The sequence below is a fragment of the Polypterus senegalus genome, chromosome 11 (genome assembly GCF_016835505.1).
Source record: "Polypterus senegalus isolate Bchr_013 chromosome 11, ASM1683550v1, whole genome shotgun sequence".
Classification (NCBI taxonomy): domain Eukaryota; kingdom Metazoa; phylum Chordata; class Cladistia; order Polypteriformes; family Polypteridae; genus Polypterus; species Polypterus senegalus.
Window position 1 is genome coordinate 129,756,388 of NC_053164.1, and position 26,703 is coordinate 129,783,090.

Sequence of the window (26,703 nt, forward strand, 5' to 3'; positions counted from 1 at the left end):
GCATAGTAATCAACATATATAACGTATACTTGCTGCTGCACCATCTTGCTGCCCAGAAATGTGTTATATTATTGCATAATAAATTATCCATTTCAGGATAACAGGGTTGAATAAAAATGTTATACTCTGTGAATTTTCTCTCTCTCTCACACACACACACACACACACACACACACACACACACACACACACGTGTGTGTGTAAAAATGCAAGTGCACATTTAATTATACTAATGCAATCATAATTTATGGAATGATTAAAATGTGTGGTATCGTGGAAGAATATAGAGCAATACTTCAAAATTACCTAATTCAACAATAGATCAATATTGACATTAATAATATAGGAAGAAAATAGACAGGTTTGAATCATCTGTTTAAGTTCTTGTTTTTACATCAGAAAGGTCGAATTTCACTTCTGTGAAATGGCCATCTCATAATATTCACTTCTAATCAGCACACTTTACATTCATGGACTTCCTGCTCTTAACCTCAAACTCTGCAGACTGAAGCCAGTTTGAAATGTTAGAGTAAGATAAGGGTGAGCTGCGACTGACAGGAGTGCTTCTCTCCATCTTATTATGTATATATTCATCATTCTTTTTTTATATGGTAAATAAGATTCTAAGTACAGTAATATTAATAAATTCAAATAATTACTTTTATTCGTTAATTGAATATTCTATAATATTTATATTTTATAACATACATTTCTTGTTATATTTTAAGCCATGAATCTGCTATGCATGATGTCAAACGTTAAAGGTATGTTACTTTATTTTGTTTGTTTCCTAAATTGTTGTTATGGATTGCTTCTATCCATAAGTTGGTAAAGCTATTATACAACACATTTGTTGTTTAATAAGGGGAATAAAGGACTTACTCATAATTGTTTAATAGAAGTTGGAGAGCTGTTAATTTGCTTAATGATTTTATTACTTGATGTAATTTTGCTCAATTATAACACATTTTTTCTTTGGCAGTAACAATAGTTTAAATATCTATACTGTTGTGCAGATCTGTCTAGAAAGTTGACTTGAAGGAGTTTACTTGCGTTTTTGTTTGCCTTTACTCTATAAATAGCAACATTAAATTTAAGAGCCATCATTCTATTTAAAAAGATTGTGTTTGCATTGTCTGATAAATAACGACAATCTGTAAGGAAATGCTACTGTACATTGGATTTATAGCCAGACAAATTGCTTCCTGTTAGTGCAAAATAAACTGCTGTGGGCAGTTAACATTGTATTAATAAAACTGAGGAAAGAAATCATTAAATATGTTAATAAAAAGTTAAACTTAAATATTGGAAAAAAGTTAAAGGATGATGACAACGCCTTTTAATTTGTGCATTATAACTAATGTATTAACTGTCTCTATTTTCTTAACAAATATAGTTAATATATTAACCTACAAATATCTTTAGATTTATAAAGAAACATTTCACTAGAAAATAGTCTGGCCTTTGAGTGTATAAAATGCAAGAAATATTCATGTTAAAACTTCATCTATTGTGAATTACTTTTACCTGACTAATTTTATATTTCCCTAGAAAATTATCTGGTCTTTGAGTGTATAAAAGTTCAAGTTAAAATTTCTACTATTACTAATATAGTTTTTAGTATCTATATTCCAATTTACAGACACAAAATTTATCCATATTTAAATTTCTATTTTATACATTATAATTTCAAACACAATTTCAAAACTCAAATCAAACAATTATATATTGTACATACATTATATATTATATTTATAATGAATTAAATTAAAGCAGATACATATTAAATTAAATATTGTTTTAAAATATTATAGTTATATTAATTTTTAGGCTTGTTCTATCTTAGGGAGCATATGTGCATCTTTAATGTTTTAATGTTGAAACATTTGGCTGCACAAGGACAGATAGGTTTAGGGTATGTTTTTTGAATAGCTCATTACTTTTACTATTACAGTACACTTATAAAAACATTTCATGGACTAATTTGGTCTTTAAAATATTTCCTTTCCACATATAGCTTAAGCAAAATGCAAGTCAGAATGTATTTCTATTCATAGCAAAAGACATAAATAAAAATAAACACATGAGCACTTATTGTTGAACCACTCAGTGTTGCTTAGTTTGAAAAGCTTTTGAAAAAATATTAAACCTCATACTCAGAGATGTCTAGCAAGGCATGTAGGGATGTTGATATGAAAGAGGAAGTATTAATTTTAATACAATAAATTCTCACGGCATATCATGCTGGGTTATGCACCTAAAAGTAGCGCTTACTCGCGTAGTATTATGTCATAGTGTTTGAATTGTGACTATATAATAAACAATTCAAATTCCCTTCATTTCAGACACTCTAGCCTTCCTCTTAAATATTTTAAACATTTGGTGTTGCACCTCATCATGTCCAGACTTAATATTAAGGTGAGTTGAGTGCATGCGAAAGAGGGAAAATACTCCTAAAAGCAAGAAAAGTGTAAGTTTTTACTGCCAGTAATCTGTAATTTAGCACAACCCCAAAATTTTATCCTCACAATTATAAGCTTTATTCAATCAGACCTAACTAAAAAGCTTTTAAAGGAAAAAAATAGGTGTCCTGACTGGTTGATATGGGTGGGTCATAATTAGACCAAGTATCTAATAGGTCACTTTTATGAGATCGTACATTTAATTTGTTACTATGCTGCAAAAAACAACAAGTTCACATAGATGGTTAGTGGTGCAGGTGAAACAAATATTAGAAAAAGAGAAGCAAATGATACTGTTGTATTGAAAACTGTACCTGACATTTTCAGAAAATGTACCAAATTGATAATTTGAGGTAGTGCATTGAAAATGAGAGTGACTTTGCGGATAGTCATGGAAGGGTGTATAACAGCGCTTCAAGCAAAAATAATTTTGCAAAGTCCCATAACATGTACATAGAAGTGAACAACAACGAGATATGCAATGAGGCCTCTACAGAAGATAAAGTGCACCAAGCAACGGCAAACCTGAACAGTGGGTCTTCTTTATGGTCTTTTATTTTATGAGGTGCAAATATGCGACCCCAAAATGCTCTGCTAAATATCAGTGTTTGGTGACATAAGCCTTTAAAAAATGTTAAATGTTGATGTAAATCATCCCTGCTAATAAGCCCCCAGTTAATTAGTTCAGCATAGTCTGAATGTATAGACAATTAAAATTTAAATGGGAACGTCATTTGGTATAAAAGCACAGACACTTAAAAAGACTGAGAAACAGAGTGAGAGACAGAGGAATAAAGAACAAAAAAAAAAAAACCTTATTGGTCATGCTGATGGCATTAACAAAATTGGCACAAATAATAAAAGTAGATGTGGTCCAGGACTTGTTTGAGCTGGCGGAGTGGCACTTACTCCAGCTACACATTAAATGATTTCTGCTAATTTCCATGCATCTACCATGATAACTAAGAATGTTTTGTGTTTGTCACCTTTTTAGTCTAGTGTAATAAATGACTGTACGGCGTTTCAATTAAATCCAATAACATAATGTTCTTCTTACAGTCTCCATTATAAGTCATCTTAATATAATGTAAGAATATGATTATTGTAAGTACTGCAAGTATTTCATAATTGACATCAGGTGGCACTTAATGTGAAAATCAACACTAAATTAGTTTCAGGAGTGGTGGACAATGATGAAAATGTGGAAATATATACTCTGAAACATATGGGAAGTGAAGAAATATAATATTTTGGTCAAAGATTTAATTTAAAAATGTAACATATTGATAATTAAATTAACTTCTGTGTTACACTTTATTAATAATACAGTTTAAAGTAAAGCTAATAGCGGAGCAGTGCACCCCATTCTGGGTTGCTTCCTGCCTACTGCCCAGTACTGCCACTATATTCACAAATGTTTAAAGTTTTGGTGGAAGCAAAATTTTAATTTGAAAAATCGCATTTTAGTTTATCAACTACTGCATTTTAACTAAGAGCTTTTTTTTGATGACTCCATCATAAATCAAACTGTTACAGCCGTACACTTTATTTAGATAAGCTGTTACTAGCCTGAAATTAATAAAGATGTGCTTATTTTTCATTTGTGCTCCTTATGCGCTATAATGTAATGGGTAAAATTTTTTGGAAATGGTATACACCACTTTTTTATTTTTTTAATATAAAATGTTTATTAAATTGCTTAGAAATTATCTTCATTTACTTAAAAATAACATACTGGTAATCATTTATGCTTGTGTGTATGTGTGCATGTGTGCGTAATGTTTTTCTTCCAGTCCCCATTATAAATCTTCTTAATAAAATGCAATTATGATTATAAATACTGCAAGTTTCATAATTAACATCAGGTTTCAGCAAGTATGAAAATCAATTCATAATTAATTTCATAAATTGCAAACACCAAAGAAAATGAGGAAACATAACACCCTGAAACATCTCAAAGGTGAAGAAATGTAGGTGAAGAAAAGAGTGGATTTAAAAATGTAACATATTGGTAATTAAAATAAGTTGTGTGTTGATAGAAAAACTAATTCCCATTCAGGTTTGCTTCCTGCCTCTGCCCAGTGCTTCCACTATATTCATCAGTCGCAGTAATTCCAAATGGGATTAAATGGGTTTTATAATGGATGGATAGAAAATGTGCATGGATATTTCTCACTATGTGATGAAAGTGTTCATTTTGGAAGAAGAAAAAATTTTATTTTAAAAACTATATTTTAATGTTTTATATGATATTCTATACAATCAACTAGAACAGAACTTTTTTACATTGAGTATTCTTTGATGATTTCATAATAAGTCAAAAGGTTAAATTAGTCAAATGGTATTCAGATAAAATGTTGCAAACCAGCAATTTAGAAAGACATGCTTATATTTTTTTATCTGTGACTCTTATGAACTATAGTGTACTGCAACTGGTTTATTTTTTGGGAAAGTTATACACAAGTTTTTAGCATTGACTTTTTCTATAAAGTGTGATGTATAATGGGCAAGAAATTATCTACTAAAAAAAACAAACAAATTAACAAACACTAGATGTAATTTTCCTTTTGTCTTACAGGAAATACTTGTGAACTTCAGAAAGCTCAAATGGTGATTATGCCCAATGTTATTGAAATGATGAGCCGTGAGCACACAATCAGCTGCTCAGCTCCACAGTGTCTCTCTGGTGTGAGGTGTCGCTTCTACAGGGGAGCTGAATCAGAGCCGTTCAGATCAGGGAGCTCAGACAGCAACCAGTGTGACTTCACTGCAAGTGGAGGAGAGCTGCTGGGAGATATGGATCTAAAGAGTCAAGGCTATCTGCAATTCAGTTGTGATTATGAAAATATTATCAACAGTGAAACCTCTGGGAGAAGTGACAACCTGAAAGTAATAGTGAAGGAGCTTGGTAGGTAGTAACTCAATTATATCTGGCTATGCTGAACATTTCTATTCTATTCCATTACATGTTCATTATCCACATAAATACCTAAACACACAATACAGAGAAGGGGCTGAAAAAAATAAATAATGCTGCTTTTCCTAAATAACAATTACAACATGTTCCTTACATGCCTTCCCTTGTGCACATTCTTTTTCCTTTCACATTTGCCCACTCTTGGTCTATTCATGATCTACGAAACGATCTTCCCTTGTTTACCACTCCTTAATTCAGCTATGGAGTCACTAAGTCCTAATACTTCTTGGCAGCTTCAAATGTTGCTGGAGAAATAATTGAATCTCAGCCTTATAGATGTCTGAATATTAGGAAGCTGTCTAGCACCTCTGTTTATGCAGGAAGAGGATCATGAACACCAAAAACACCCTTTGTCCTTAAACACACAGACTCCTTTTTTATTTGTCCTCCCAGACTCCCAGTAATTATTGATGGAGCTCTTATTATTTCTACTTGGATCAAGATCTGAATCTTATTTAAACATACAGCATAATACCGTATAGTACTATATACTATATAGTGTGCTATATAATGATAACGAGAACTGATGAATTTCAACTGATGAATCAATGAAGATCCCATGTATCTTTCTGCCAATTTTTGTTTCCTTTGCTCAAGAACTAGTGTTGTGATTTTTATGTTTGTATTTTTTGAGCAAATCTGAATAACACCTTCACATTTGATGCTTTGATTAGAATTAGACTGCTTGTAGCCGAGTGTTACTGAATGCTACAAATGTGACTTCTTCAGTATATGCTATAACCATGTTAACAAAGTCTTCAGTACATGACATGACATGACACACATGTATTCACAGCCTATGTTACTTGTTTTCAAGAAATTAACTTAAATTCTGAAGCCTCAGGTGAATGTTCAGGTCACCTCATGTGTTGCCCTCAATAAAAATTGTTAGACAGTAAGGGCAGTAAAGACTGAAGACTCCTTGGAGGTGATGATATTTTTAACACAGTCAGTCATATCAATTATGTGTCATGCATCTTACCAGCCGTCCTCACTAAAACAGCGAGGAGAACAACAAATTGTGGAATTGTACTCAGCATATATAAATAATGTTAATCCTGTATTTGGTAAGTAGTACTCATTGATTTGTAAGTTATTTTCTTGCATTTCTTTAATTATTATTCTTTTTTAACTTAATACTGCATATTATAATTTATTATTTTTTTCTAGTGAAAGCTGAAGTCAAAAGAGCGAGCACAGAGGATCAGAAGAAGGAATCTTTCATGATTAGATGTGAAGGGGATCGGCCAGTTAAAGGATTTTGTCATTTTTATAAGAATGAAGCTCTTTTCAGATCAGATACATATGCCACAGGTGTAAAAGCCTGTGTGATTTCTGTGTTTAAGTATCAGCTGTTGGATCAAAGATCAGTAAAGAATGTCACTCAAGTGAACATGAGCTGTGAAATTGAAGTCATAAGAGAAAATGACAAATGGACATCACGCCACAGCAGGAAGGTGACAGTGGACGTATATGGTGGGTACACAACATATTTGGTTACAGCTATTCATCTCCTTCCTGGTTGTTAATGTTGTGATAAGATGCTTTAACTTTATAAGCAATTTATAATGCAAATGCTTCCAATACTGAAAATGTACACAGCACAACAGCAGAAAGAGGGATGTGGTGAAGGTACTGTATCATTTTAATATAAAGCCTACATTTTAATTAATAAAGAAAGTGGGCTTATGGGAAGCATGATCTCAAAGCAAGAGAACTAGACTAGGCACTCAGAAGATTCAGCTTTAATCCTCTGACTGACTCACAGTATGAGTGGACGGGGTGTCACTTAAGATGCCTAACTTACTTTTGTATATAATTGTATTGATTTGTTTCATATTATAAGAACTTTGTGATTTTTCAGCTTAGAGAAGGTTGGCTTCCAGTTGTGTTCTTTATTTATAAGGCACAGTAAGTAAGATCTGAAAAGTTTGGCCTTATTCTGGAGGAGTGAATGATGCCCTGTCGTGTTTACAGAGTGGTGGAAGAGAATTCATTGTGTGGCCATTTTTGGCTCAAATGTTTCCGTTTTCATTTTTGAATCCACTGAAAGAGAAATGCATCTTTAACAGAGATGTATAATATGGAAAAAAAGCACCTTTTTTTAATTGACCAAAAAGCTAAAATAGGAACGAATGTTTTTGAAAAATGAGAAATGACAACAATTAAAAAAAAGATTATTTCATAAAGTTTTATCAGTACCTGTGTAAAGCTAGCTTATAGTCCAATAAAAAAACTGCACAAGACAATATAAAAAAATATGGGAACAATTCAAGTGACTATCTGATTATGTTGTTCAATGTAGTACATTTTTTCATTTTGAAATGCATTTATATAATCACTGTATGACCTTAAGCTGGATAAATAGGTTAGGAAATGCATGGATTAATGAGGTTCTATAAATATATCTTTGTCACAAAAGCACCACATTATTGTAAATTTACTCAACTTTGGGTAATTCTGTTTAAACTTATGATTTTATTACATTTTTAAATTTAAAAGGTGGGTGGTACAGTGATTTATTAGTCAGCAGTTTTTATTACAGCTCCAATTTAGTTTTTGGCGCAGTTCTCCCTGATGTATCTGTGCTTCTTTGGTTACTTTAGTTACTTTCCATTATGTCAGACATTATAATTACAGTAATTGGTCTAATATGACAGTGTGTTTCTCCCAAATTCCTAATGTAAGCTTAATAAGTCGATTAAGATGTGCTGAATAATAAACAAGAAGAATTTGTCTCTTCATAGTACTCTGATTCTTTGCTCAGGGCATTTGCCATTTTTGTACTTTGTTTCCGTGCAGTGTGTAAAAACACTCTGAGTTTATTTAACATTCCAAATGCATACTATTGGAAAAAAAGAATGCTGTGTTGTTTTTTTTATGCCCACCCTGTGTTCATGTGGGCTTTTCTTCTGGGTATTCCAATTTCTTTACAAAGACATATTGATATTCATTTTACTTTGGAAAATGTTTGTGCATAAATGAACACTATGATGGACTGGTCTTCTTCAAATCAAGGAAAGACATATAATATTTTAAATTGATGAGCAAGATTTCTCCAGAGTCCTGATATTTTGGTTACAGTTAAATCCTGATTTCTGTATGAATATTTACTGTTCTGCTATTCTGATTGAGAAAAGTGACTTGGAAAGTGAACTGATGTAGACCTATATAAAATGTAATAGCTGTAGTATATGTGTTGAAAGTGAATGATGAAAATGCAATCTGAAACTTTATGTATTTGTTATTCCTTTTATTTATTTCAGGTAATCTCGGTAAACCAGCATTAAGTGCAACATCTGACATAACTGGAAAGGAAGAAGCAGTAACGCTGACTTGTGAATTGCCTCAGACATTCCATGAAGCTCACTGCCATTTCTACAGAGATGACGATTCGCATCCATTCAAGTCAAAGAGCTCAGAAGATAACAAGTGTGAGTTGTCTGTGGATGGACATGAACTGCTAGGAGGTCGAGCTACAGGGATGGAGACTGAGGTTCAATTGAGGTGTGACTACACTCTGAATATGAGCCCAGAGATTCATTCACAGTACAGCGAGAACAGGAGTGTAAGAGTGCTGGGTGAGTTAAACAATACCACATCTACTATGAATGTAATGATAAGCAAGATTATTTAAACTGATTTAATTATGGCTTTGCTTCATACTGTATAGTTTTTACTTTCACATTCAAATATTATTGCTTAGCTATTTTTATTATTTATTTGTTACAAATTACAACTTATAGAGCAGTTTACAATTATGATATTACTGATCTATGTTAGGTTAACTTAAATATTAACAAAAGAGAGATAAATTACCTTTGTCAGCAATTTGGAGAATATGTAGCTAAGGCTAAAATATATTTTAGGCATTTTATCTACTTTATTACCTGCATTTTTCATACAAATGGCATTTCTCCCTTTTGCTGAACAGAATTGGACCTGTGTATAAGAAAGGTACGAGTCAAAAGAAGTGTCACCACCTCACCCAACAACATATTTCCTGACTCCAGGTGGTTTTAAAAACTTTATGGATGATTTCAGTTATGCTCTCTCAGCCACTCTCGTCACATTAGCCTTTGCATTCACTCTGAAATTTATTACAATAGGTTATTAAATGTGCATTTAGTTAAAATTAAAAGGAAGTGTTTTTAACATAAGATGTTTTATGGTTATATTACACTTTAATATTTTTATTATGACTCATTCAGTCCTTGTTTTATTACATGACTGGAAACTAAATACCAAAGAAAAACTTGACATATTTCAATGCAATTTTATAAGAAACAGAACTTCTTAGCTGTCTTTTGTTATATGCATTTGTTTAATGTTGTATATGTTTCAATGTAGTATTATAAAATTAAGTAAACCTCACATCACTGAGAATGCCTACAAAAATCCAGCTGTATTAGTCATTGTAATAGATAATTCAATGATCTAATTGGAAACTAAATTGACTGTTTCCAGCAGCATTAAAGAACTGTTTTATACAAGAATACCATGTCAGAGACACTCTGTCTTTCAAAAATTATACTTTAGTAAAAGTACGACATGCCAACAATATGAATGAAAGAAATGAGAAAGGTGTTCAGGAAAATACGTCATTCTTTAGCAGGTTGAGGTCTTTCTAGGTTACTTATCAAACCTCTCTGTAGCTGTGTTTGTCCAAAATTTCCAAGGTTCTGCAGCTTTAGCTTACTTCATGGAATAATTCAGGCAATAGTGTGATGCACGTTCAAATAATTCTACAATCCAAGTGTGGCGAGTTGTTGGGGCTGCTACCCAGCTGGGATGCCCAGAAGGACCAGAGGAGGGCTTGCGCCTCCTCCAGACCACGTGGGGGCAAATGCCCTGGCAGCTTGGGGGACCACGGGTACAGAGCATGGAAGCTCAACCTTGTAGAGGCCCGTGGTCACCACCAGGGGGTGCCCAGATGCCTTGGGAGCCCTGGACCTCAGCATTTTCGCCATACTGGGGAGTGCAGGTGGAAGATTGCCGGAGCACACCTGCAGCACACCCGGGTGCTTATAAAAGGGGCCACCTCCCTCCATTCGAGAGCTGGGGTTGGGAGAGAAGGAGTCAAGGTCTTGGAGGAGAGTAGTGGAGGTGGCCTGAAGAAGAGAAAGGCAGTGTGAGAAAGGCCAAAAGAAAATTTTGATACTTGTAAACTTAGTGTGAGCAAAATTAAATATCACACAGTTACAACATTCTTGACTTATCACTCAATCACATTCATGGTGCTGCTTATAAAAGCTGTAACATTAGATAAAATCTACAGCAAATTGGAGTCACTGAATGTGCATCTTCACTTATGTCCATGAATGACACAAAATCTAATGCATTAACAACTGCCATGTATTGCAAAATGGATTACATCAGACTGCAGATCTCTAAATTTCATTGAAGATTCAGGGTTGAGGGATATCAATCAGCAAGGTCTGAAAATTATTTCACATCACCTTTACTTGGGAAAATTGTGCCATGTGTGGTATGAACAAATGTTCCAACCACGACTAGTCTGTCTATAATAAGTGGTAATTCTCACAGGCAAATATACATGAGTACCAGTTTGTGTGTGAATGTGCCCTATGACAGACAAATACAAGACCGGTTCATACTTTGAGCCCAAAGTTGCCAGGAAAGTTTTTTCCCCCATGCTGGACTAAGTGGGTTCAGAAAATGAATTTATTTTTTGTCTTGATCCATTTAAGGAAAGATGTGTTTTCTATAGATGGAAAAAAATTATATTTGTGAAGAGCACTAATTTTACATAAGTTTGTGGCCTACTTCTCCACTTATACAAACATTATTAAAAAATGTTTCAAATTAATTTTGCTAGGACTGCAGAAATTCTTTTCCTTTGTCTTTATTGTGCTTGGCGTCTTTTATTTTTCCTTGAGCCCTAACTAGAAAATTAGAACATTAGAAAGATTTAGACAAGAATAGGCCAATGTAAAAGGAAAAACAAAACAAAGGAAAATGTTTGGGGATCCACTTCGTATACTTGGAAAAAGGTTGGGTTGATATATCTTTATATACTTGAGAATGGGCAGCACGGTGGCGCAGTGGGTAGCACTGCTGCCATGCAGTTAGCAGATCCGATTTCACTTCCTGGGTCCCCCCTGCATGGAGTTTGCATGTTCTCCCCATGTCTGTGTGGGTTTCCTCCGGGTACTAAGTTTCCTCCCACAGTCCAAAGACATGCAGGTTGGGTGCATTGGAGATTCTAAATTGTCCCTAGTGTGTGCTTGGTGTGTGTGTGAGTGCACGTGTGTGCGCCCTGCCCGTGGTTTGTTTCCTGCCTTGCACCCTGTGTTGGCTGGGATTGGCTCCAGCAGACCCCTGTGACCCTGTAGTTAGGATATAGTGGGTTGGATAGATGGACTTGAGATCAAAACAGAACTAAAGTACATGAAAGATGGCTGCCATATACAGTATATAGCTGATAAACCAGAAGTGATGTAATGGGATGATGGAATTCTGGGATACGGAAATGACATCAGATTTGGGTGAGATCTTAATGACTGGAAGAGGAAGTGATGTTGATTGGCTCCTTAGGACTGGAAGTGGTTTTAAAATGAGGGTTCTTGGCTGGTCTGCAGGGAAAGAGGAGAAAGAGTTAGAGAGCAGCACCAACCCTGGTCTGACAGGAACATATACATATTCAAGTCCATTATCTGTCTCCCAAGCACAGGTGTGTGACATCTTCCAGCCCTACAAAGACAGCAAACTCTATCCATTTAACTCCTACAAATTAACATCAAATTGAAGATCCCTAAAGTCCTACCATCTACCATACAACTTGGTAATGTATTCTATTGTGTCTATTGTCTCTGCGTGAAAGAAAACTTCCTAATGTTTATGTAAAATTTACCCTTAACAATTTTCCACTGGTGTCTCCGTGTTCTTGTTAAACTTTTAAAGTAACGGTCTTGATCCACTGTTACTTATTAAATTCATAATTTTTAGTCATGTCATTAATAAACATCAGTCATGTCATCTGTTAACTTTCTTTTGCTTAAACTGTATAGGCTCAGCTCTTTTAATCTTTTTCTTATAATTCATCCCCTGTAGCCCTGGAATCAGCCTAGTTGCACTTCTCTGGACTTTTTCTAGCACTGTTAAGTCTTTTTTGTAGCCAGGAGATCAAATGTGTACACGGTACTCCGGATGAGTCATCCAGTGCATTATAAAGCTTATTAACCTCCTTGAACTTGTACTCTACACATCGTGCTATATAACCTGACTTTCTGTTAGCCTTCTTAATGGCTTCTGAACACAGTCTGGCATTTGATAGTGTCAAGTCCACTAGCACTCCTAAATCCTTCTCATTAGGTGTACTTTCAATTTTCAGACCTCCCATTATATATTAAAATACTTATGTGTAATACTTTACATTTACTTGCATTCAGTTTCATCTGCCACAGATCTGCCCAAGCCTGTATGCCGTGGAATTTCCTGTGTAATAATTCAGCAGATTCTAGATTACACCAATATACCAAGCTTAGTATCACCTGCAAACTTAGCTAGCTTCTTATTTATATTCCTTTTCAAAACATTAATCTATATTAAGAATAGTAGTACTATTACCTTATTTAGTATTTTTATGTGGATATTAAGTTGTCATATTTATAATTTTTTTTTGGGTTGGGGCTGTAATAGGGATCAGTCCTCTCAAACGTGGCATCTTCCTGAAGGTCTTATGGCTGCAATTGCCTCAACTTTATTCCTGTGGCACTGATCAGTTCTCAGCAGCTGTGCTTGCAGACGTTTTTTCTGTTTTCCTTTATATATGTTCAAGACATTTCATTTAGTGTTTGTCTCTTTTAAGACTTCAGTAATAGTAAACATGTTTCTCTTTAGGAGATTTTGCATTAGCTTTCGAATTTTGAGTGTTTTGACTTTTTGACAATGGCTCTGGATGGGAGTGTTGGCTGATATTAATTACAGTACGTATTTGTTTCTGTTGGAATCTTGTATAATTTGATTTATTTAGATTTTTATTTGCATTTTTTAATTATTTTTTCATTTCTATATGTTTATATCAATGTTTATATTACGTTGTGATATATCGTTAAATTATCAAAATGTTTTTATTAGTTAATTTATTTTTGATTATTCCATTTTTTTTTATTTCAAGTGATATAAAATTTAAAAGAAGTATCATAATATAATAATGCCAATCAAACAGAGATTGCACTAAATTGAAAAATAAAAAGTCAATCCAAACAGAAATTCAATCAATCCCATATATCGCAGAAAGAGCTAAAATTTGTAAACTTAAACAATGCTGAAAACCTCACCTTTATCCAAAGCAGAGAGTTAGGAACAAAAGAAGCCCACTAGGGCTACAAAATTAATTGTGTATTTATCACAATTACTATTAGAGCTGCTACCACGATGCACTACTCGTGAAAAGTGGCAATTACTGCATTCTATTTAGTACACCCGCTCTCAGACTGCTTGAAACCGCAAATGAGCATTGTAATCAATCACAGACACATTCACTAATCTAAACATGACTATGCTAAATTCATTTTAGGTATCTGATCAAAAACAACATCTTTTAAAATATATGAATTTCTTTCTTCTCTGTTTATAGTTGAGAATTGTAAGTAAAGTTGAAACTAGATCACCTGGGGCCTCATGTATAAACGGTGCATATGTACAAAAATGTTGCGTACTCCTGTTTCCACACTCCAAATCGTGATGTATAAAACCTAAACTTGGCGTAAAGCCACGCACATTTTCACGCTAGCTAAAACCCTGGTGTACGCAAGTTCTCCGCTCGGTTTTGCAAACTGGCGGCACCCAGCATCAAAGCGGTGCTTTTGTTCAAGTGTGGTTTCCCTTTCTTTTTTAGATCCACATCCCTAACACAGCTTTATCATATACACTGAAATTAACTGCATATTGTTTATTAGTTTAAGGCATCTGATTGTAATTAACCTGTAACAATATAATGGTCCACAGAATAGCCAAAGTACAGTGGAACCTTGGTTCACGACCATAATTCATTCCAAATCTCTGGTCGTAAACCGATATGGTCGTGAACCGAAGCAATTTCCCCCATAGGATTGTATGTAAATACAGTTAATCTGTTCCAAACCGTATGAACTGTATGTAAATATATTGTTTTTAAAGATTTTTAAGCACAAATATAATTAATTACACCATAGAATGCACAGTGTAATAGTAAATTAATGTAAAAACATTGAATAACACTGACACAAACACCCAGGCTCCCTACTCAGCTGCACGCGAGCCGCGCTCTCTCCCCCCCCCTCTCTCTCAACAGCACACACCCTCTCTCTCTCAGCACCACGCGAGCCGCGCTCTCTCTCCCAGCAGTACGCTAGCTGCGCTGTCTCTCCTCCCTCTACCTCTCTCTGTAACATTGCAGCAGTTCGCGCTATAGCCTTGCAAGCCGATTGTTGTACAGTATAAACACTTTTTTTTAATGAGTTTTAAGCACGGGTGGAGGGGGGTAAAAGGAACATTTGAACAAATCCGAACTTTGTTTAAAAACCAACCACAAGCAACCAAGAAAGTAACATTACAGGAGTTTGTGCTATAGCCTTGCAACCGATCGCTGCATAAACACTTTTTTTAATGAGTTTTTAAGCACAGGGGGAAAAAAAGGAACATTTGAAAAATCTGTAATTTAATAAACCACCAAGAAAAGTAACATTGCAACAAATCACACTACGAACCACTCGCTGTAAACACTTTTTTAGTTTTTAAATGAGTTTTAAGCACAGAGAAAAAAAATTAACATTTGAAAAAAGTGAAAAGTAACACCGCAACAATTCACGCTACAAACCGAAAAATAAACATTTGAAAAATCTGTAATACAAAAACAAAGTATAAACCACCAAGAAAACTAACCTTGCATAAGTCGAGTTCTGGCATGAAGTAAAGAGGAACTGGGTGGAGAGGAGGTTACAGTTTTGAGGGAGAGTCTGGCTCCGCGATTGATGGATGTTTTCCTCAGGTGTTTTCTCTCATGTGATTTCTTGGGTTTCTGGTGTTTTTAGCTGTTTAGCTGGTGGGAGCAAAAGCCTTATGCAGCCATTCCAAAAACAAAGTCCTTGTGACCCAACCCTTCGTGTTTGCTCTCCACATCACCGGCAGTCTGGCTTTGTTTGCATTTTGCTGCTCGAAAGCACAAGGGTTCTCAAATTGATAAATGAGTAAACTAGTAAACAGTTTTTTCACCTCTTCCAGCACTTGAGGCCCCTGCCTGGTTAATGCTGTAACTCCTTTTGCAACATCAGCTGCTTTAATAGATTCTTTCTGCTTTCGAATAGTCGAAATCGTAGGTTTTGACTTCTTGTACTCGGCGGCAAGATCAGTAACACGAATGCCACGCTCATACTTTTCAATAATATTTTTCTTTACTTCGATTTCAATTTTCTGCAAAACTTTCTTCTCACCACTCTTCACTTGCTTAGAAGCCATGGTTAACTGCAAAACCACACGAAATACTGTAGACCACAAAGACATCACAGATAAAGCACGCACGTCTGACTGAGAACAATGAACAGGGAGCGGCTCAACACGTGCTTAAATACAGTAATCAGCGTGTACAAACCGTAAGGGAAATGAAATAGAGCACAAAGATTTCACAGTGAAAACATGCACTCACGTGCAAGCAGGCATGTCTGACCGAGAACAATGCACCACGTGTGGAAATCATCAGCGCGCACAAACTGAAAGGGAAACTGGCTTGTTCGTATACCGAGTGTGTGGTCGTGAACCGAGGCAAAAGTTTGGCAAACTTTTTGGTTGTAAACCGAGTTGTACGTGTACCGAGACGTTCGTGAACCGAGGTTCCACTGTATTCCAAATACCATAGCTGCTTTAGCATTGTTACTCTCACTGCACCTTCTTCTTCTTCTTTTAGCTGTTCCAGTTAGGGGTTGCCACAGTGGATCATCTCTTTCTATATTACTCTCACTGCACTACTCAGAGTATTTATATCACTGTATCTGAGTGTGAAATCACAGATCTAGAACAGCTGATCGGAAAGAGAATTATCGGTATACAGCATCAAGCACACACTGCCTCAGCCATGCTGCCTATTTGAACTACTCTCCTGCGACAAACGCTTCAGAGCCTTTCCTGTAGGGACATCGCAGTTCAGAAACAGTTTCATCCCAAAAACTATAAACGCAATTAATCAGTCCATCAAGTGCTCATTGTAGAACTGTTTTTACTTATAAGTACAATTACCTCACTCTAAACTTACAATACAGTTATAATACTGCACAACCTGAGCCACTTTATAAAGCACGTATTTACATATGATGACGATATCATTTTTAAGATGAAATGCAGCAAAATAAGTTTATTATATTATACAGATAAAACTTTAATTTCATTTAAATAATTTATATTGTTAATAATCAAACATGTGAGGACACACTGTCGCAGCGCTAGCAAGAAGCTGGCGCTCCGTTCATGGATTGTTCCTGCCTCGCACTGTATTCTTGCTGGGGCTGGCGCGACACTGGAAGGATAGATGGACAGAATAATTAAACATGTACTACGAAGATATTTCAATGTTCCTTAAAAGTTTTGAAGAATCGGCATTCTCAGCTTACAGATGGCTTAACGTCTATTACTGAGCAGATTGTGTGGTGATTGAGTATTTGGAGAAAGAAGAGGAAGGACAGGAATTGGGGGTTAGTACGTTTGAAAGAGGCAGTACTGCTGCAATAAATTATTTCATCAAAGATGGCGCAGCAAGCATCTTGCATGAGGCATGAACAATCACTGTGCCACCATGTTCCCATGTTTAATATATGCTTTAATTCCTATCATCATGACATAGAAGAACATATACAAAACAAAGCATTTAATGTGCTACTTTACTTACGATGGTATTTGAGAAACTAGTAAATTAAACCATTTTAAGATGAAGTTTATGACATTCTACTTTAATGACTAAATAAACTACGTGATTAAAGTGGAAATTTTGAGTTTAAAGTTGACATTTCAAGCTTTTTTCCCACTGTGTCCCTGTTTTCTTTTCTCAGTACCCTATTAAGCTTTCATATGACACTCAGATGGTGGGCTGCAACTCACCTTTTCAAGGCAACTTTGATATCTGACAACTTCTTTTTTATTTCGGGCTCTGTGCGACTTTGTGAACTTGAGCTTTTGAGTTTCTCCGACACTCTATGTCACTCGATCAACTTCCTTTTGTTGTTTATACCTCTGTTTAAATCAACAAATAGTACGTTTTTCCTTGCCTCCACTTGGTATTCGCTGAAATTCTTCTATTTTCCCCTGTGCTTTTGCCAGTGTCTTTTCACAGAATGCTGAGCTTAAGGGTTATTTATATTGATTTGCATATTCAAAGAGGCGGAATTCTGGGAGGAGACGGGTGGGACAGCAGGCGCGTGCATGTGTGTTACTTTTCATGCTGACCGGGATTTATGGAACGGAAAAATGTGGAAGTTGGCGAACGCACATATTTATGCATCTGGATTTTTTTGTGCGTACTCAAATTTCCGCTTTTGTCCTTACGCCATTTATTACTGTGAATTCTAAGCACAGCGTTATGCATGAGGTCCGATCTTTTTTTCCCATAATATTGAATTGTTTTTAATAGAGATGATGTTCATCAAAAAATCATACTGTGCAAACTGCTGGAGCATTTCACTCAAATATTTATACAACAATTTAAAATTCAATCATATAATCCAGGAGAGTGCATGAAAGCTAAGCAAGGAGCACCATGTTTCAGTAATGTTGGGTCCACAACACAAATAACTGTTAATTTCTTGTTTACACTAACACATGTCTAAATCGATTAGGGAGTTTATGTAACTGCAACCGATTTGTGGTCGAGTAGAACTATGGAAGCTTGCCTGAGCATAATAGTTCACTATATTGATGATGGATTTACACTGAAAAGCAGATGCTTTAAAACAGTATCCTTTTCTCAAGAACAGAGACGCAACTGTTCAAGGGATGAGAGTCACAATGGCCACCTGGGTTCTTGAAAGACAAGCAGAAAGTTTGCATGATTATAGATAGGGTGAAAGTAGTGAATGCCATTGCTATCAGTGATTGAACCAGACTCCTAAGCTTTGGTCATATGCTGCATTTACCAATTGATTGTACAGTATGTCCTGTGATTTTTATGATGAACCTTAATATTGTGTATAGCATGGTATCTACACTGTTGCAATACTGTACTGTTGAATTATACACAACATAGGTAATAGCTCATTGCCTGATAATGAGTAAATACTGTAAGCATGTAGTGAACTTCAAAAGTGTTTAGACCGTGATGTTCTTTTTTTGATTTGATGGTTCTCTATGATACGGCAAATTATATAAATGATACAGGGCAGAAGCGTGTAATAATGTGCTACCAGCAAAATATCTTATGAGCTTGATATATATTTCTGTTATTACATTTAATGTTTTACATATTTCTATAACAATTATCAAGTTGTGTTTACTGTAACTTCTTAATCTTACTTTACTCACTTAAGAGTTTATTCTATGCTGTGATTTTATGTATACATGCAACTTTAGCATTTTCTAATAAAGCAGAACCACAATTTAACATTCTTATGTTTAACATTTTCCACATTTTACATCTTTGAATGGCAAGTGGTGGTGTTTTGGTGGCTGGTTTTACATTACAGAAGTAACATTTGTTTTGTAAATTAAAAAAAAATTGTTTTTGTGTTATTTTATTTTGTAATTATTTGAATATCAGTATGTTACTTTATATTCTGTGCAGTATAACAAAACACACATTATAGACATCCTCTATTTTTATTATAAAACAATAAATAAGAAACAACATTGTTTTAAACATTAAAGTTAAAATTTTTCAACAAATCCAGCATTTAACAACTTCATATCAACGGGTTTTAAGCAAAACTGCTAAATGGAGGTTCTACTGTGCCATGTGTATACAGAATACAGTAAATACAGTTTGCAACAAAAAAATATGAATTCAATTATAATATTAATTAAAATGAATAAATCACAATTACAATATCAAGTGTAATATTCATCAATTATGAATTTTGTAGTAATTGCGCACTCCTAAGACGACTGTGTTATAATTTCACAAACTTCATTATAGACTGTTGCTTTTAAAAGTTATAATAGGTGGGTTGGGATTCCTCCACTTGAGTAGGGTACATCTGCATGCTAGTATTATGGCATAGGCAGTTACAATCCGTGTATCCCTCCCTTTAATGCCATCTGGGAGTATGCTAAATATCGCTGTTAATGGATTAGAAGTGATTGTGAAGCCTAATGCTGTCTAAGAAGCATATAAAGATATATGTCCAAAGTGATGTTAATTTTGTGTATTCTGATTCCATATATTTTAGACAGTTTTACAACAGATAAATGTAATTGATCACAAATAGATCTGAAACTTTTATAGTAAGTTACAGTAATTGCAAAGTTACATAAAAGCATTTTTAACAGGATATAAATACAGGAGACCGTGAGGTTGTGTTTATATGAATGTTCATACCACAATTTTGTATGTACTATAATATGGAACTTGCCCTGAAAATATCTGTTATTGGAAACATCAGTAAAAAAGGGTTTTAATTCTTATTTTATAAAAAAATATTTCAAACTTAGGTGTTGCAGTGGTAGCACTGCTACCTCAGCAGAAGGAGCCTGGAGTTAAAGTCTTGCATCTTGCAAGTGTGGAGTGTCCATGTTCTCCTTCTGTCTACTTGGGCTTCCTCCTGCTGTCCAAAGACGTGAGTTAGGTAGGCTGGTGATGCTAATTTGGCGCTAATGTATATAAGAGCGATCACCCTGCGATGGACTGGCACCTTGTTCAGGAATTGTTCCCACCTTGTGTTTGATGTTTACTGGAATAGGCTCCAGCTTTCCTATGACCCTGCTCTGAATAAGAAGATTTAGTTGGTGGATGGATGGGTGGATGTTTCAGTCTTATTAATAAAATGGCAGTGAACTAATATTATTGTACTTTAAATAACAAAACATAAATAATTTAACCTAAAATGAACAATGGGTATGTGCAGTATAGGCTAACCTTATGCTTAACTATTTATTCTGCAGTTTTTGATAATGACAGAGAAAAGCTATAAAAACTCACCATTAGCTGATGATTAACTCCTCAGTACAGATATGATGTATTTACTGAGGGATTGCTAAGTGCGTCACCTCCCCTTCCAGCAGCTGTACTCCCTATGACTGTGAGGCATGCTTAGGACGCTGCAAATTGCAAGCACTGATTTGTACCACTCAGCTTAGTAACCAGCTGTTATATGAACTTCTAAAATTTAACTGTGTTATCTAATGGTTACATTTGGCAACGTGAGTGCTAGAAGGCACAAAATAAATGCAAACGCGGACGAAGTTTATCATGTGCAGTACTATTCCTCACTGTTAGTGATGGTTGCTATGTATACATCTGTGTCAAAACTAGTTTTCTTCTGTTTGTAAGCAAAAAATATGTCAGTAAATACAAATTAATTGAAATTCAGTTAAAAAGAAAACCTTTGGTATTTTACATGCTTTTTTGTATCTTGTATATGAAAAGTTACTTAATCCTGACTAGCAGCACAATGAGAACTCTTATTCTCTTTATTAAAATTTTTTTTTTAATTTTAATCACACATTTGCATCTAATTTTTGAGCTTATGCTGATGAAAATCTTGCTTTTAACAAGCAGCACCTAACAGTGCTAAATTTGTAAAAGCCATTGCTGGAAAATAAAGCAGAAGAATCATGGAGAAAGACCTAGCAAAAGCATTCTATCATTTGATTGATTTTTTTTTGTGATGCAAATGGTGCTTGAACTTTCACATCTTGTCAATCATTAACAAGAGAGAGTCATGTTAAATGTTAGAGAAATCTGCACACATACAGGAAAATTTTGGTATGGCCCCAGCAGAATTTTCATATAAAAATGGTGCTGAAAAATATCAGCAATGTACTTAATGTATGTAATTTATCTGAGGGTTTTTCATTTCACAATTTTACATGTGACCTTTTTCATTGATATATTGTCAGCATGAAATAAATATGTTTCAAGTAAGGGTAGCATTCTCTAATCAAATTTTTCTTTTACATCCATTTTATGATTATGGAATTTTGAGAAATATTTTGTCTTCTATCAGTCTTCAGTGTTTGGTACATTCATTCTCCAAATCTGGCAAGCAATTGAAAATGATTTTCCAAAAAAATTACTTTTCAATTCCTTAAATGACTCCAAAAAAATAAAAGTATTCAGTAGGAAATTAATGATTTGCATTTTTATTATCTTTAAGTACAGACAAGTAGTGTAGCGGGATGTAAGAATCTACTGATTGATGAGGAATTCTGACAGATTTGAAAATAGTAGCAGATTTCACATGTGGCAATCAGAGAGACTGAAGATGAAAATCAGAAATGTCAGCGAAATATAAAGAAATTGCACAGACTAGAAGTTAATATATCAAAATAATACAACTTTTAATTTTTTTCAGATATTCCAAAACCAGAAATTTCCTTCTATGATGAAAATAAAACTTCAATTCTCTGTAAGGCTCCTGACAATGTCACTGAAGTGCTGTTCAGCTTGTATCAGGAGGGAGAAGAAGAATGGCCTGAGACTAAAAAGGCTGAAAACAATCAGAACGAATTTATCTTTGAAACTTCAAGGCAAGATGGTGAGAAGTCTCCACACTACTGGTGTCAATATGAGTATAAGGGAATAAAATCACCCAAAAGTGATGTGATCCACACAGATGTAGAAGGTGAGCGTGGTTTTGACATGATTAAATCTTGTTACAGTCTAACCTATCCTTATCTCTACAGTCTTCTCTAATTTAGCATAGTAACATTGTTACTCCTGTCTAAACTTTTCCCAAAGTTATAAATTAAATAAATCTAAATGTAATCAGGTGATTTTATTTTTAAATAATTCACCTAAATGTAATTATGATATGAACAAAAATACCTCTACTGAGTTTTGGATGCATTCTTCCATTATTACTCCAAACAATGTATGCTGATTTTACAGTAAATACTGCAGGATGAAATGGTTCGATGCATTTCACTGGCACCTTACATCACATAACCAGTTAAGAATGGGTTATCAATTCAAAACAAATTTAAGCTATTAATGAAAGTTTTACTATTGACAAAATATGCACATTTATTGACAGAGCAAAGTAACCCATGCAAATGCTACATATGCTCCAATAACAGCTTGAAGCTTGATCATTTTCTGCCTCGATATACGAATAAAGGTATCAGGTATATTGTTATACCACTTTCCATCAGATTCCTTTTTTATAGATTCATAAGGTACAATATTGACACATGTAGAGAGTGCAAGGGAATTCTTACTTCCATGTAGCAATCAATATGAAACATGTAACTTCTGGCAACATTTCCCAGTGGATAACAATCATGGTTTAATTATATAAAATATTAAATTAATCAAAAACTCTTTATGGATTTTATTTTATTTTTTTGGAAGGTGAAATGATGTCACATAAATATCTAGATTCATGAAGTGAAAAGTGTATTAATTAACCTGAAAATAATTTTGATTTCAGTTTGCGTACATTCTTTTTTTTTTTTCTCAAAAGACAGAAATTCCATCAACTGTTCATTAATGGGTTTGAATGAAAATTGCAAACTGTCTATAAATAAGACAAGAAAACAGGGTATGGGTATACATTCAGCCACACCTTTAAGATCCCTTTCCTTTAGGGAAAGAAAAGCACCATGAGTTTGAAGGCTTTTTTATTTTAAATTAAATACAATTCAAGAGGTTTTGAAGACAAACACAGGTGTGTTTCCTGAGTAATTTACTTTCCATCATATTCAAGGTAGTTTACACTACAAGACAAAGGGATTCACTGTAAATCAAAAAGGAATAGAAAAATAAATAAATATAATAGCAATTAATATGTGTAATAAAACAACTATAGGCGGCATGGTGGCGCAGTGGGTAACTCCCTGCGTGGAGTTTGCATGTTCTCCCCGTGTCTGTGTGGGTTTCCTCCGGGTGCTCTTGTCTCCTCCCACAGTCCAAAGACATGCAGGTTAGGTGCATTGGCGATTCTAAATTGTCCCTTGTGTGTGTGTGCGCCCTGCCCAGGGTTTGTTTCATGCCTTGCGCCCTGTGTTGCCTGGGATTGGCTCCCGTAACCCTGTAGTTAGGATATAGCAGGTTGGATGATGGATGGAATACAACTATAAGAATGCAAGACACTCGATAAGCAAGATATGCTTGTTGTGTTAGTTCCAACCTTAAATGTCCCAGCATCTCATGTAGAGGTTTACACTTAAGTACTTGACTCTGTAGTTTGTTCCTGTTTCACTGCATGCATTTTCGGTTTCTGAGTTCTTCCTGGATTCAATCTTACTGCTCTTCCCCTTAATTTCTACTTGTGATATCAAAAGCAAGACTAACTAAAGCAGAACCTCTGTTTAGCATTTTTCTATGGACTGCCTTAAAAATAGTATTAAATGCAAAAAAAGGTTAAATGAATGAAATGTTCATTGATCTGACAGGATTCTGTTAGTATAGATCTTAGTTCATTAGGTTTTCTAATAATTTCATTGCAGTTATTGCATGTTTCCGATTATTAGTTATGATTCAGTTTGAAAGTTTCCTGACTTCTTCTTCTTAGTTTGTTGAATTCTTATTATTCTCAGATTATTTATTTATTTTCAAGAATGCTTCCCCAATTGTTTATAATAATGTTTTAGATAAACTATGAGAGCATGAAACATAATTGCAGCAAGGCACATTCAATCTTCCATTTAAATTTCTCAGTGGAGCTCAATTTCCATTTTTTCACTCATAGGTAACAACGATTGATGCCTAAAATCACATAAGGAATGCCACAATGGGCTTTAACAGGCCGTTTTTTTAAAGCACACCCCAGCCCCAGCCTTGACTCTCTAAGAAGATGGAAAAATGGAAGAAATCTTAGGAAAAAGGCAATTCAGAGAGAGATCCCCTTCCAGATAGGTTGGGTGTGTAATGGGTGTCAAAAATATAGGGTAAATGCAGTTCACAAAACAGAACGACATATAATCCTCTTCACCGAACTATATAGCCGATCTATTATTGCTACCTCAGAAATACAATAAAATAGTACAACCTACAAGGCGAAATGCAAGACTTAATTATACCACTCACTAAATACAAAACTATCACATATGAAGATACAGATTTAGTCAAATACAACAAAAAAAAGAAGAAACTAATTAAGAAAAAGAAATAATAATATCTGTCATCAACTAATTTTACAGGGTGGTCCAGATATAATTATGCAGATCCAGATCATCTGGATGACTTTGATTTATGCGGGGATGATTCCAGTTCGGAGCGAAGGCGATTCTTTATGTCGTTAGTTCACACACTTCTCGATGGTCCGGGATTTTTCGGGTGATTTTCTATGTAATAAACTTAATAAGTTATAGCGTAATGAAAATTGCATAATTACATCTAGATCACCCAATAGAACCCCTGCCCGATTGTAGAAAAGGAGTCAGACATGCATTAGATCTGATCTTTTTAGATAAGTGTTATCAACAAAAAATTACGTTAAATCACAACATTGCAGAAAGGATTTACACTACATTTGTGACCACAGTTTTGCATTCAAAACCTTAACTTCTTGCTCCACACCACACAGCACTGCTCTAATGTCCACACAGTTCAATGTACAGATGTGGCACTTTCTATTTCTTTTCCTTGTCGTCATGTGGTAACCAAGTCAATAAACATGCTAAACGGAACAGACAAGAAGTAATGCAGTAACTAGCATCATGTCTTTTAGGCCACATCTGTCTAACATGTTTTCAGCATGCGGGTAACATTTAAAATGTATATCTGTGTCTTATATCAAATGTTGACCACTTTCAAAATTAATTTCAACAGTCAAAAAAAAAAACAACAACAAACAGAATAGAGTCATTTTTAGTGCAGTATAAAAACATCCTTAAAAGACTCATGCCTGCTCAGACAAGAAATAGGTTTTAAAAACAGCATCCACAAAAATGTTAAACTTGGGTTCTAATGCATTTCATTGAAAAAATCACCTAAATTAGCTTTATTGATACTTAAATTAGTTTGGAACATCTGTATTTGGTTCCCTAAAGAGCTTTAATCCTGCATATCTCATAGTCTAGAGCTGGAGTTACTTGATCTTTGCTGCTTAGTTTCTTAAGCAACTATTTCTTTTTTGTAGTTTAGTGACCAGAATTGCACACAATCTAGAGTCAGACTTTCATAATGTAGGTAATTTGCACTTCTTTTATTTTCATAACTCGTACTCTTGAGGCCTGGAATACTGTAAGTCTGGTAGCTCTTTTTCTAATGCTTAGGTCCATCCAATTATTTATTGAATGGCTGTATTAGCATGTCAAAATGATTTGTTTGTTTTTGACTTCTTTTATTTTTGTAGTACTGTGGTGATCTGTATTGTGTATCCATGTGCCTTACATTGTCAGTCACTCAGAATGTCAGGACTCTTGAAAGTTGCAGTAAGTCATTAAAAGATTGTAGCTATTGTTCTTCTTGCGGATCAGTGCCACTGCTGCTGAAGAAAAGCGAGTCAGGCACTGGCATCTTAGCGCCACCTTCTTCTGTGTTATCTTTATTTTTTTTTTTCTTGCAAAATCACCTCAGTGGTCACACGCTTTACCACATTTGAAATGTTCTCAACTCACTAAAATTTAACAATTCTGAATTTAAAGGTGTTTGTTTAAAACAGGTGCCGGACATAAGCAGTGTATACTCCCTCTAAACAGCTGTTAGTGCAGACGCAGTAGTGGCAGTCAACAGTATCTGCTGTAAGGCAAATTAAGAAAAAATTATCAAATACAATACAATATGACAAAATTTCTATTACTGGAGAATCACTGAGTAAACATTTGTTAAGTTCTAGCCTGCTCTTATAATAGCTTTTAAAACAGCAATTCACTTGTACTGAACAATGGTAGGACACTTTGTGATTATACCCTTGTCTGCTTTGTGCAACCCATTCTCATTTTAAAAAGTATTAACATTAAATACTCTGACTCAAGCCATAAAGATGCCTAATGGGATCTTTTATATTAATTAAGCTATTGCAAAAAGTTGGAAAAATAAAATTAATTAAGCCAAGAGTCAACCTTTGATACACAGATTGGCTGCAGTAAAAAACTACAGCCACATCTGCCCTTCATGACTTATTACTGTGAGGCAGCAGCACAACCGTGCTGGCTTTATGTGTTACATTCAATTGTTTT

At 34.7% G+C, this 26,703-nt stretch overlaps 1 protein-coding gene across 5 annotated transcripts in view; it reads left to right on the top strand.

Annotated features, from left to right (window-relative positions):
• Positions 1–26,703, top strand: part of LOC120539518 — a 580,969-nt gene that overhangs the window by 542,418 nt on the left and 11,848 nt on the right. For 2 of the 5 annotated variants that reach the window (XM_039769652.1, XM_039769653.1), the window contains exons 2-6: positions 729–764; positions 5,041–5,370; positions 6,610–6,915; positions 8,706–9,020; positions 21,933–22,202. In XM_039769652.1, coding sequence (XP_039625586.1) covers positions 729–764; positions 5,041–5,370; positions 6,610–6,915; positions 8,706–9,020; positions 21,933–22,202 — 1,257 coding nt within the window. Of the gene's footprint in view, positions 1–510; positions 612–728; positions 765–5,040; positions 5,371–6,609; positions 6,916–8,705; positions 9,021–21,932; positions 22,203–26,703 lie in introns of those variants that run through there. The other 3 variants (XM_039769651.1, XM_039769654.1, XM_039769655.1) reach the window with 3 other exon arrangements.